At 56.3% G+C, this 12,193-nt stretch overlaps 1 protein-coding gene across 1 annotated transcript; it reads left to right on the top strand.

Annotated features, from left to right (window-relative positions):
* The first annotated feature begins 257 nt into the window (after positions 1-257).
* Positions 258-6,436, top strand: LAG3 (lymphocyte activating 3). Its single transcript, XM_035729259.1, has 8 exons — positions 258-671; positions 981-1,131; positions 1,540-1,826; positions 2,458-2,715; positions 3,136-3,411; positions 5,078-5,320; positions 5,573-5,703; positions 6,243-6,436. Exons 1-8 carry the CDS (start codon positions 614-616, stop codon positions 6,369-6,371), a joined length of 1,533 nt encoding a protein of 510 aa, XP_035585152.1. The 5' UTR covers positions 258-613; the 3' UTR covers positions 6,372-6,436.
* The last annotated feature ends 5,757 nt before the right edge of the window (positions 6,437-12,193 follow it).

Below are 12,193 nucleotides of genomic sequence, written 5' to 3'. Positions count from 1 at the left end.
AGGTGGGCCAGCAGGTAGTTCCAGGCAGATAAGGCTTGGAGAGAATGCAGAAGTTCCCCAGGAAGAGGAATAGTCAGAAGGGTGGGGGAGGTGTCGGCGGGGACACCCAGGCCTGAGGAAATAAACAAGGGGAGCGCCACCACAGAAGTGGAGGGTAATGCTGCTGGGAATCAACCCCCTCAGACTTTCCACTGCGAAGCGAAACCGTGAGCCTTGGGGTGGGGGTGGGGGGGCAACGGGGAGGGGAAGTGGGGAAGGTGGAGGAAAGGCAGAAGGACAGGGGTGAGGGCCCTGGGAGCAGCAGAACTGCCTCCCAGCTCAAGACAGCCACCTTGCCTCCACTCTGCTCTCTGCTAGTGCCCTGCCCATTTGCTGGAACCCCCCGACTCTCCCCCCTCCAGCTCCTGCTGCCTGATCTGTCCAGCTTGCCTCCGGATTCCAGCCTCTGGTCATTGGTTCTTCCCTCTATCTCCAGGTCTCTGTCCTTGTCCCTCTACTAGATTCCCTTCCTCCACCCCATATCTTTGCAGAACTCTCTTTTGTCCATCTGTCCCTCCTTTCTTTCTGACCTCTTCCCTTTGGGGGGGCTCAGTGTGGCCCAGGCCTAAGGGAGATGTGTGAGGCTCAGTTCCTGGTTCTGCTGCTTCTGCAACTGCGGTGGGTGGCTCCAGGTAAGATGGGGCTGACCCTCTGGGAGGGCTGCCCTCCAGACCCACGGGTGGGGGAGGGGGTGGTCAGCAGGGATGTCTGGACCTTACAGACGCCACGTTCCTTAGCTTGGGTGGATTCTTCTAATGCCTTGCTTGGGGCACTCTTTCTGCCCCCAAAGCCTCTTGTCAGTCTTCCTGTTGGGTGGGGAAGGGACAGAAACCGAAGGTCTTCCTCAGCCCCGTTTCTCCTTCAGGCAACTGAGGCTCCTTCTCTACTCCTAAGTCTTTTGGCTCACGGCCCCTCCTCTTGGCCTCTTTTTTCCTCCCCAGTGGAGGCTCCAGGGTCTGGGACAGAGGTCCCGACGGTGGTGTGGGCCCAGGAGGGGGCTCCGGCCCAGCTCCCCTGCAGCCCCACAACCCCTCTCCAGGATGTCAGCCTTCTGCGAGCCGCAGGGGTCACTTGGCACCACCTACCAGACAGGTATGCACCCCTAACTTGGGCAACAGGACCCCCACATACAACAGCAGTGGCATCCAGACTCATAACCGCAGGCCCAAGCTAGCCCTCTGTCTCCTCGCCTGAGCTGTCAGTCCCTCTGAAGCCAGAAGCTCAGCTCTCCCCGCCGCCTTCCAGCCTTTCCTCGGAAGCCTGCTCCCCTCACACCTGCATCCCTTCTACACCTGCCTCTCCAGAGAGTGGGTGGCGCTGGCCCGACCCGAGGGGAGACGGGGATGATGACTGTTAGCGGGCCAGAGATCTGTCTTCCTTTTGGGTGCCTTTCCTCATCCTCGAAGTGGGGTTGGACCGCCCCTTGCGCCCCCCCCCCCCCCCCCCCCCCGGGCTTGTTCCCCCTCGCATTTCTCAGTGCCGTCCCTCTCTCCCGCCCAGCGGCCCTCCGGCGCCCGCGCCCAGCCTGCGCCCCGCCGCGCCCTCCGCCCGGGGCCCAGGGCCGCGGCGCTACGTGGTGCTGATGCGGGCGGCCGGCGGCCTGCGCAGCGGGAGGCCCCCCCTGCAGCCCCGCGTGCAGCTGGACGAGCGCGGCCTCCAGCGCGGGGACTTCTCGCTGTGGCTGCGCCCGGCCCGACGCGCCGACGCCGGCGAGTACCGCGCGGCCGTGCACCTCCGGGACCGCTCCCTCGCCTGCCGCCTCCGTCTGCGCGTGGGCCAGGCCTCCAGTAGGTGGGGGCGGGCCGCGGGGAGCGGGGCTGGAGCCGGGGCGCCGCGGTCCCTGTCGCCCCGGGAGGCAGGAAGAGACGGGGCAGGGGCTGTGCTTCTTGGGAGGCGCCCTGGGCCCCGCCCGAGAGCCCCCGGGAGGGGAGCGGGAGGGGGTGGGGAGCAGAGTGGAAGGGGCGCCCCCAGAGAAGCACGTGTGTGGGGAGAGGACCCTCCGGAGAGACTGTCTCACCCCTGGAGCTCCCCTCCTCCACGCACCCTGGGAGTGCCAGGGGGGAGGGGAGGAGGCACCCCTGGGTTGCGGGGAGAGTGCAAGGCTAGAGTGACTCATTTCAGACATCTGTAGCTCAGGGGGTGGGCTGAGTGGGGATCCTCAGTCAAGGCCTGGAGAAAGGGAAGGGTCCACCATGCCAACCAAGTATACTGGAGGCCTGGGGGGGCGGGGGGCGTGTGCAGGGGAAGGAGGCAGGAGATCCCGGAGCATCCATTTTAAGCACCTCCAGGTACCAGGCATTGGACTTGGGGGGGGGGGTTAGGGGAGGGGGTTTTGCGGGCGGTGGTCAGAGGAGGGTTGGGGAGGAGAAGACAAGCGTTGGCAGTGGGGCTAATCAAATCTTCTTTATCCGTGAGCAGTGACTGCCAGCCCCCCAGGGTCCCTCAGGATCTCCGACTGGGTCATTTTGAACTGCTCCTTCAGCCGCCCTGACCTGCCAGCCTCTGTGCACTGGTTCCAGGGCACAGTCCCTGTTCACAAGTCCCCCCATCACCACTTAGCTGGAAGCTTCCTCTTCCTGCCCCAAGTCAGCCCCTCAGACTCTGGGCCGTGGGGCTGCATCCTCACCTACAGAGATGGCTTCACCGTCTCCCTCACGTACAACCTCACCGTTCTGGGTAACTCCTCCAGTCTGCCTTCACCCTTGACCACAACCCCTCCCTGCCCCCCATCACCTCCCCCTGACTTATGGGTCCCCAAACCAGGTCTCCGGCAGCTAGCTCTCACTGTGAATGCTCTGGGCCTCACGGCCCCACTCCCTTTTACCTCGAATTGCAACCTTTCAGCTGCCTTCCCCACCTCTGGCTTTTCCCTGGGCCATCCAGCCTCACTGGGCCACCTTTGGCCTCCTGGTGGCCCGGCCCACACGGGGGGCTCTGAGCATCTTCAGTTCATCCACCTTACTCTGCTCCCTTGCACTCTTCAGAGCTGGACCACCTCCTTTGCTCTTCTGCCTCCCCGTCCCTGCGGCCCCAGTGCTCCAGCCTCTCTGTACCTCCCCCTCTCCGCTACAACTTTGGCTTCCCCTTCTTTCCCAGGTCTGGAGCCCTCAGTGCCTCTGACGGTGTATGCTGGAGCAGGTTCCAGGGTGGACCTACCTTGCCGCCTGCCCCCCGGTGTGGGGACCCCGTCTTCTCTCACTGCCAAGTGGACCCCTCCCGGGGGAGGCCCTGACCTCCTGGTGGCTGGACACCATGGCAACTTTACCCTCCAACTGGAGGCTGTGAGCCAGGCCCAGGCTGGAGCCTACACCTGCCGCATCCATCTGCAGGGACAGCAGCTCAGTGCCACGGTCACTCTGGCAGTCATCACAGGTCAGCCCCAGGTGGGAAAGGATGAGCTCCCATCGCAGGGGAGCCTGGACAGGGAGGGCAGGCCGGCTGGGCCAAGACCGGGCAGATCCGCCTCACGATACGAGGCCACCGTGTGCAAGTTGCAGAGGCTGCCCTGGTGGCCCCCTCTTTTCTCGCCCCCACATGAAGAACTGAAACTGAAAATCTCCCCTGAGTCACTAGGTGAACATTCCACTCTCCTCTAAGGGACTCCCCTGCTCTGAATTGGGAGGAGGGTCTGAGAAGTTAGAAGGAGAGGTGGCAAAAGTTTGAATGGTTCAAAAGAGGTGGACTCTATCTCTAGAATCCTCGTCTACTTGGGGACCAGTGCTTGGCTTAAAGTTGCAGGAAGTGGCTTGGATTTGGGGAGTTAACAAATCAGTCCCTTGGTCAGCAAATATTTACTGAGCGAGGACTGTTTTTTTTTTTTTTTTTAAGAGAGTATAAAACAAACACAGAAAAAAAAAAAAAAAAACAAACCACCACCACCAACAACAAAAAGCCAAAACTCAGAAGGTGTGTGTTGATGGACTGGTAACTAGGAGCCACAACAGCCCAGCTGTGTCTGTAGTATTCACCTGGGGTCACTAAAGAGTAGCACCTTGTAGTAGGTGCTTAATGTGTACATTGGTTGAGTGACTCAGTGAGTACGCTGACAGGTCATACATCTCCCAAGGGCCAATGCTGACTTTCCACCTGCTCCAGGATAGCTCTCCCTAGATGTCATACCCACACCGCAGCCTCACTCCGAACCCCATCCTTTCCTCACACTACGAGTCCTCTTGCTGACTTAGCCTTTCTGTCTGTAACTCCACCTGTATCCCGCTCCACTGAAACTTGGCCTCCCGTTTCCTCCACATCCAGTCAGCCCACAAAGCCTCCCAATTTTGTCTGTCCTAGGTCTTCTTGAGGGTCACCTGTTTCCGGTTAGTTGTCTGGGCTCTCTGCACAACAGCTCAGTGGGAGAGATTGTTGCCCCTGTAGAGAAGGAATTTCTCAAATCACAGGCCTGGGAAGTGCCAGCCTCGCGGTCTAAGGTCGGGTGTCTGTGTCGCCAAATCCTCAGGTGGCTCCCACCACTATGCTCAGCTCAAGACCCTTCAGCACTGGAGTCCTCCTACCGGTCCTCTCTCTCACCGTACACCTTTGAGATGCTCTGTCCGTAGACGGGCGGGTCAGTTCAGTATTCTCTGAACATTCAGAAAAGGGGGCAGAGTTCATTCAGGGGCCACCTCAAGGCAGGGGGCACTGATGTGAGCCAAGTCATGGAAGCAAAAAAAGTGCAAGGTGTATGGGAGGGGGGCAACACACCTGACTGATCTTGGGGTTTCTGAGCATTTGAGTGGGAAGTCGTGTAAAAGAATCCGAGATGGTATTTGTTACGTGATCCTTCTGGGCCCGTTTGAGTTTGAACAGTCCCGGAGGGCAGTAGAGAGCTTGGAGGCTGTTAAGCTGCAGAGGGATCTGCCCGGAGCTTTGTCTTGATAAGATTGATTTGGCCCTGACCCCGATCTCCTCCCCTCAACCTCACCCAATCAGAGCCCAGGTGAGAGCCTGAGTGCCAGGTGATCGAGACGGGGGAGTTGGATCTATGGTTTCAAGTAAGGGGGTCGGGCCCCCAAAGATCTCTTCCCTCTGATTTTCTCAGTGACTCCCAAATCCTCTGGGTTAACTGGCAAGCTGAGAAGACTGCTTTGTGAGGTGACCCCGGCGTCGGGACGAGAGCGCTTTGTGTGGAGCCCCCTGGATAAGCACTCTTGGAGAGGTTCCCCAGGACCCTGGCTGGAGATGCAGGAGGCCAGACTCCTTTCTCAGCCCTCGCAGTGCCATGTGTACCGGGGAGAGATGCTTCTCGGGACAGCGGTGTACCTCCCTGAGCCAGCTGGCCCAGGTCTGAGACCCCACAACGCTCCGGACCACTCCGCTTGACCCCACTTTCCAGACCCCTCCCCGCCCGCATTCCAGATCTTTTCTTTCTAACCTCGGGCTCTTGTCCAGGCCCCAACCCGCTTCTGTCATTCATTAGCTGATGATCCTGGATAAGCCCCTCAACTCTGGGCCGCATTGTGTGCGTAATGTACGAGGGTGTGGCAAGATACCCTTCCAGCGAGGACCGGCACCTAACTCTGTACTTCCTCTGTAGGTGCCCGGCGCTCTGGGAGGGCCCCAGGGGCCCTGAAAACAGGCCATCTCCCTCTCTTTCTCATCCTTGGTATCCTCTTTCTGCTCCTTTTGATGACTGGAGCCTTTGGTTTTCACCTTTGGAGAAGACAGGTGAGCCGGGGACACCCCTCAGCCCCCACCGGCCACTGGCTTCCCCTCTTTTCAGTTTTCTTTTTCTTTTCTTTTTTTAAGATTTTATTTATTTGACATGAGAGAGACACAGCGAGAGAGGAAACACAAGCAGGGGGGATGGGGAGAGGGAGAAGCAGGCTTCCCGCGGAGCAGGGAGCCCGATGCGGGGCTGGATCCCAGGACCCTGGGACCATGACCTGAGCCGAAGGCAGACGCTTAACGACTGAGCCGCCCAGGCGCCCCTCTTTTCAGTTTTCTGAGTGCTGTCTGGCACCCCTTCCTCAGGGGAAATGACCAAGGTGGACTCCTCATCCTGCCTTGAGAGCCCCCCCTCTTCATAAACCTCTCCAGGGACTCCTTGTGCCTGAAGGACCCAAGGGAGGCTTGAAGGGGCTGAGAAAAGGTCTGGGACCAGAAGAGGAGGGCAGGGGCCTGGAAAAGAATAGATGCGCTCAGTATCCTCCTTACTGTCTTTCCCTTCATCCTTCCCCGCACCCACCCTCCGTGTCTTCCCACAGTGGCGTCCAAGAAGATTCTCTGCCTTAGAGCATGGGACTCACCCACCTCAGGCTCAGAGCAAGATAGGGGAGCCGGAGCCGGAGCCAGAGCCGGAGCCGGAGCCGGAGCCGGAGCCGGAGAAGCTCTGACCTGGAGCTCAGGCAGCCCGCAGATCTCCACAACTTGGTCCAAATAAACTCCCTGTCAGCAGCAAGCCTGAGTCTGGCTTTTTCTGTCCAGGGAAAGTTCCTGTCTCTGCCCAGCCTCTGGGGGCTCCCTTCTCCCACCTCAGCTTTCCGACCTACTTTCCCCAGCCAATCTCTCTTACTTTCCCCAGCCAATCTCTCTTATCTTCCTCTTTTCGGTTCCTGGCCTCTCCGTGATTCTTTCTGCCTTGGTCTTTCTCTTGCTCTCTCTCCCGGGTAGTCGTTTTTTCCTGAAGCTCCAAGAGCCCTCACCCCTTACCTCTACAGCTCCCTTCTGCCTCCTTTGCTCATATTATGCTGGCTGCCCTGGTTTCCTTTGTATTTTTGTTCCCCTGGCCCACCCCACCCCACACTTGGCTCCATTTCACTTTGTCCTTGGCCCTTTTGCTGCAGTGCGCACGCGCAGACACACACACACACACACACACACACACACACACACACACACACACACACACACACACACACACACACACGGCGGAGCCCTGCCATGTCACGTCCTCCAGGGGATCAGGTCTTGCAACCTTTCTGGGCAGCTGGCTGAGGTTCCTGCTTGCCTCCTCCCCACCCCCATGTTCCTTGGCTCTGGCAACCTGTCGGGTCCCAGGCACGAGAACACACTGCCACCCAGTGGCCACTGCTTGTCATGCCATGGGAGGTCACTGGGCAGGCAGGGGCAGGCTGGAGGAGACCAACAGTGCAGTGGTCCAGGCGGGCCCAGATCCCCGCGAGCGAGCACCACCTCTGCGGTGTTCACTTTGTGCGGTCCGCGACTGAGTGTGCACCAAGCAGCCGTCACATCCCCTGTGCACTCTCCAGGAGAGGGACCGAACCATGCCCGCCTCAGGACACAGAGCCCCGGCCCTGGCAAGGTTATGATCCAGGTCTGACAAAGGGGAGTGCTGTGAACAAAGGGCCCCGTGGCGAGAAAAATGGCCAGCAAGACAGCTGGCTATGGCACAGCTTTGGGAGTCCAGAGACCTGGCTTCGGATCCTATCTCTGCTGATGTGACCAGAGCTGATCTCCTCAGCCTCAGTTTCCTCCTATTAAGTGGAATAATGGTAATGACCCATGAAAAGGGGTTGCTGTATCGGATGGTCAAAGGGCTTTGAAAACTCAGGTGCCCCCGTGTATATGATGTGCTTGTCTGGTTCCCCACTTGTGGAGGAGGTACCTGGCCTGTTCTGGTCACGCCAGGAAGGGTACACAAGCCCCACAAGCCTGCATGCCTCCCTCGTTGTCTGTCTCTGTCTTGGAAAGAACATTCCCCTGAGCCGGGCTGACTGTCCTTCAGCAGAGCACACGCACAACCTCGACCCCCAGCAACACCCCCCCGGCAGGGAACCTAGACCTCATCTGCGATATGCGCAGCGCTCTGGACTCAGCTGCACACAGCTCTGCCAGGGAATGTTAACCCTGGACAGGAGGAAACAATGATTGGAAGGGAGTGGAATGAGCCTGCAGGAGCAGGAGACGCATGGTGGCAGACACCCTACTTCGTATCCCACCGAGCCTGGGTGCCACGTGCACAGTGACACAAACCAGGAGGCTGAAGACATATCCCTGTGGAGACACAATGGTCCGAGACTTGGGGACAGAGGGGTACCTTTGTTCTGGGCAGAGCCTCAGAGGGTGAGGGGCACCCTCTGAAGCCTGAGTAATGAACCATTTAAAGCAATCTGAGTTTCTGAGCCTTAGGATGGTGGTAACCCTTGCCTTGTCACAGGTAGAGAAACAGTGACACGGACAGAGGTGCTGGCACTCACCAGAGATCATCACGCTGTAAGGTGAAGTCCTGAAGTTCCTTTGAGAAGCCTCGAAAGCATCATCCCCACCCTTTACTGTGGGCTGGGGACAGCTGCTGAGGAGACTCCTCAGGTCTGCCCTATGACCCTGCTCTCCATATAGCTGTAGTGGAAGCCCCCATGTTTTATTTTATTTTTATTTTTATTTTTATTTAATTTAGGTTTTTTTTGCCCCCATGTTTTAATGGGGCAGGGGTTTCCTGGAAAGTTCTGTGGGTGGCAATTTTCCTTTCTACTGGGTAACAACCTATGCCCTTTGGGCTTATGAGAGTAGTCATCAAGGATTCACCGTCATCTATGTGGGGACTTCCCCATGCTCCTGAATGAAGGGGACAGGGAGGGGACAGAGGCAGAATGAAAGGCCACCTGGTTCCTCTCTACCCACTAAGAAAGAGAAGAGCAAGAGGTAGAAGGAAGAGGGGGCATGGGGCTTTTGCACACAGGGCTCCTTCTTTCATTCTTACTCCTTCCTCTGTGGGGTCTCTCCTAGGGGTGACGCATTCCTGCTCCTGCCCCTTCCCCCCCAAAGCCCCATTCCCCATCTGGCAGGATAATCTCCGACCCTTTTACTGTCCTCTTAAGGCCCCCAAGGAGCTAGGTGAATTTATCTTGCATCTCCAAGTTCATTGGCAAACCAGTGTTCCAGGTTGGGGTCCTGGAGGGGAAGGGACATGAAGGAGGCAGGGAGCTCAGGAACCTTCAGTGGGGGCTGCGGTGGGGGATCATCTTAAACCCTTGTTAAAAAGAAAGGAAATGGGGTGCCTGGGTGGCTCAATCGGTTAAGCTCAGGTCATGATCCCAGTTCCCTGCTCAGCCAGGAACCTGCTTTTCCTTTCTCTGCTGTTCCCCCTGCTTGTGCTCTCTGGCTCTCTGTCAAATAAATAAATAAAATAAAAAAAAAAAGATGCTCTATTAGTTACCTATTGCCACATAACAAGCCACCCCAGAAGTTAGTAATTTAAAACAATAAACTCACCGTCACTCTCACACCGTCAGGAAGCTAAGAGCAGCTTAGCTGTGTGGTTCTGGTGCAGGGTCTCTTGTGAGGCTGCTAAGATGTGGGCCAGGGCTATGGTCATCTAAAGGCTTGGTCAGGGTGGAGGATCTGCTTCCAAAAAGGCTCCCTCAGGTGGCTGCTGGTCAGAGGCTGTATTTCCTCCGTGAGTGGACCCCTTCATAATGCTGCTCACTGCAGAGCGACTGGCTTCCTCAGGGGGAGAGAGTGGCCAAGAAAAAAGCTACCATGTCTTTATAACCTCATCTAGAAAGGGATATACCATCACTTCTGCCCCAGTCTATTGGTCACACAGACCAATGCTGGTACAACATGAGAGAGGACAACATAAAGGGTGAATTGGAAGTAGCAGGAATCACTGGGGTCCATCTTGCTTATGATAGCTTGGCTGTCATGGGGGAAGAGTTGCCTGAGAGAGAGAGATAGGCCAAATGTGGAGAAGGAGCATCTCTGAGTTCCTCCACCCCTAGCCTTGCAATGGGCCTGACAGCCTCCTCTACTGTCTACTGTCCAGAGGTTCTGGAAGCCAAATGAAGTCCAGGGTCTTGCCAAGTCAAGTGTGTCAGGCAAGAGGCCATACTGTGCTCATTCAGACCCGTGGTCACATTTGCCAGTGTGCCCCCCACTTTAACTTGGTCTTCTCATGTCCCTGGCCAGGGCAGACACAGAAATTTCCCTGCCCCACCACCCCCACCAGGCAGAGGTGTTAGGGTTCAGGCCTGAGGCCCTGCTGTTGCCGCCCATCCCCCTCCAAAGGAGACGAGCAAAGAGCTTAGGTGTCCCTGCTCAGGCCCACCCCCAGGTGGAGTTAGCCCTTTGAAGGGAATGGGGTTGGGGTGAGGATGGCTTCTAGCTGCTGTGGCTGACAGTTTCTCCAAGGGCTGCAGGTGCAAGCTGGCTGAGCCCAGGCCGAGCTCTGAAATTTGTCTGCTCCAACCTCCCATGGGAGGCGGGAAACCTAGGAGCCTCCCTCTGAGTTGACAAACATGGTCATAGAGCTAGGGACAATACGGCTGGGGTGGAGGTGGGTCAGGCCTCCAAGACTCTGTTTCCCAAACAACAGCCTCGGTCACCCTTCCCCCACACATCTCCAAGCCCTGCCCCCAACCCCCTTTGCAGAGGGTGGCGGTGCAGCTACAGAAGGTTCTGGTAAGGAGGCCACCACAAGACTGCACCTGGGGCTTCCAACTCCCTACTCCACAGGTTGCTCTACCCCTTCTCCAACAGCCTGGTCCGTGACACTCCATCAGCAGGTCACCAAGTGGGTTTCGCTCTTCTCCCCATCTTTCTCCCACCTTCGGCTCCTTCCCCTCCTCCAGCCTGGAGACAGAATACACACAGCAAAAGTAGCTCTCTACCAGGAAGCAGGAGACTTCTGGAAATCCCCATGTTCCATGCTTACAGGCCTGTGATGGAGCAAACTGCTTCACTTCAGTTTCTTCTTCTGCAAAAGAGGAACAGTAATACCCACCAAAATGTCTGACATGTGCAAATGTATGTGAAAGTGCTTGGAAAGTGGAAAAATCACTCAGTCGATGTGAGGGATCATGGTGGCGCGAAGCCTCAGGACGCCCCAGATGTGCTTGTCGCCCTCCTACCCCTTCGTCACTGTGGGAGAAGACTTCTCTTAGCTGTCAGCCTGGCCTTCGTTTTTGTTTGTTTGTTTGTTTTTAAGCAATCTCTACACCCAATGTAGGACTCAAACTCATGACCCTGGGATCAAGAGTCACATGCTCTTCCAACTGAGCCAGCGAGGAACCCCATCTTGGTCTTTCTTAATGCAGAGGAGAGGCCAGGTGGGGGTAAGGGGGGCATCCAGAGCTGGGGCCCCAGCAGCTAAGTTGGAATCCCAGTTCCACCAATATAGTTTACCAGCTCTGTGATTGTTAGCAATTTTCTTAAACTCTTCGAGCCTTAGTTTCCTCATCTGTGTGATCTGGAGAAAAGCAATTATGCCCTATCATTGTCATGAGGATTACATAAAATACACAACCATATAAAGCACATAGCAATCCTAACTGCTCAGCAGAAACTTCCTCTCTCCTCCTGTTATCTTTACCTTCTTTGGAAACCCCAGAGGGAGAGCCAGGTTCTTGGGGCCTGTTAACTCCTCAGAATCCAACTTCGTGGGTGCTCAAGGTCACAGACACAAGGGCTGGACAGCATCACACAATCCATCTGGTCCATCGGTTGTAAATTGGTGGCCCTAAGCTAGATCCAGCCCTTCGGAATGCTTTGTTTGACTCACTCAGGGCTAGAACAACAACAGAAAATTAGTTGCCAATATTAAAATTAGGGGATATCATATAAATGTTTGGTTTTCCACCTTCCCTTGAAAGTTTGGCAGAACAGGCAGGCAAGTTTGAGTTTGCATCCTGGTGCAACCTCTCCTATCAACTCAGCCCGAGCTGTGTGGTCAGTGGCTGCCCTCCTTACAAGACGCCCATACCCTCCAGTTGACCCACCTCCGTCCCCGCCCCTCCCTACATTTATAGCCAGCCTGCTTTCCCACTCATGTTACCTAGCAGGCTCCTGTAGTCATTTGGTTTTGTGATCCTTGGCTTTCCATTCACTCATTCATCCATTCATTCAAAAAGTATTCAACAGGAATTTAAATAAAATAAAATAGGGGCCCCAGGGTGGCTCAGTGAGTTAAGTGTCTGCTTTCGGCTCAGGTCATGATCTCAGGGTCCTGGGATCGAGCCCCGTGTTGGGCTCCCTGCTCAGCGGGCCTGGGGGAGGAAGATGAGCAGTAAGTGTTTAAAGGGTACAGAGCTTCAGTTGGAGAAGATGAAGAAGTTCTGGAGATGGATGGTGGTGAGGGCTGCCTAATAACATGAATGTACTTAATACCACAGAACTGTAGGCTTCAAAATGGTTAAAATAGTAAATGTTATGGTATGCATATTTACCACAACAAATTTAATACCAATAAACATCAATA

The sequence above is a fragment of the Zalophus californianus genome, chromosome 9 (genome assembly GCF_009762305.2).
Source record: "Zalophus californianus isolate mZalCal1 chromosome 9, mZalCal1.pri.v2, whole genome shotgun sequence".
Classification (NCBI taxonomy): domain Eukaryota; kingdom Metazoa; phylum Chordata; class Mammalia; order Carnivora; family Otariidae; genus Zalophus; species Zalophus californianus.
The sequence above is the reverse complement of the archived record's forward strand: the minus strand, read 5'-3'. Positions and strand labels throughout refer to the sequence as shown.

Bases quoted from the DNA above. Each gene is read 5' to 3' on its own strand.
- LAG3 (XM_035729259.1), top strand. From the start codon at position 614: ATGTGTGAGGCTCAGTTCCTGGTTCTGCTGCTTCTGCAACTGCGGTGG. The intron at 1,827-2,457 runs GTAGGTGGGGGC...ATCCGTGAGCAG, and splicing joins GCGCGTGGGCCAGGCCTCCA to TGACTGCCAGCCCCCCAGGG. The intron at 2,716-3,135 runs GTAACTCCTCCA...CTTCTTTCCCAG, and splicing joins GTACAACCTCACCGTTCTGG to GTCTGGAGCCCTCAGTGCCT.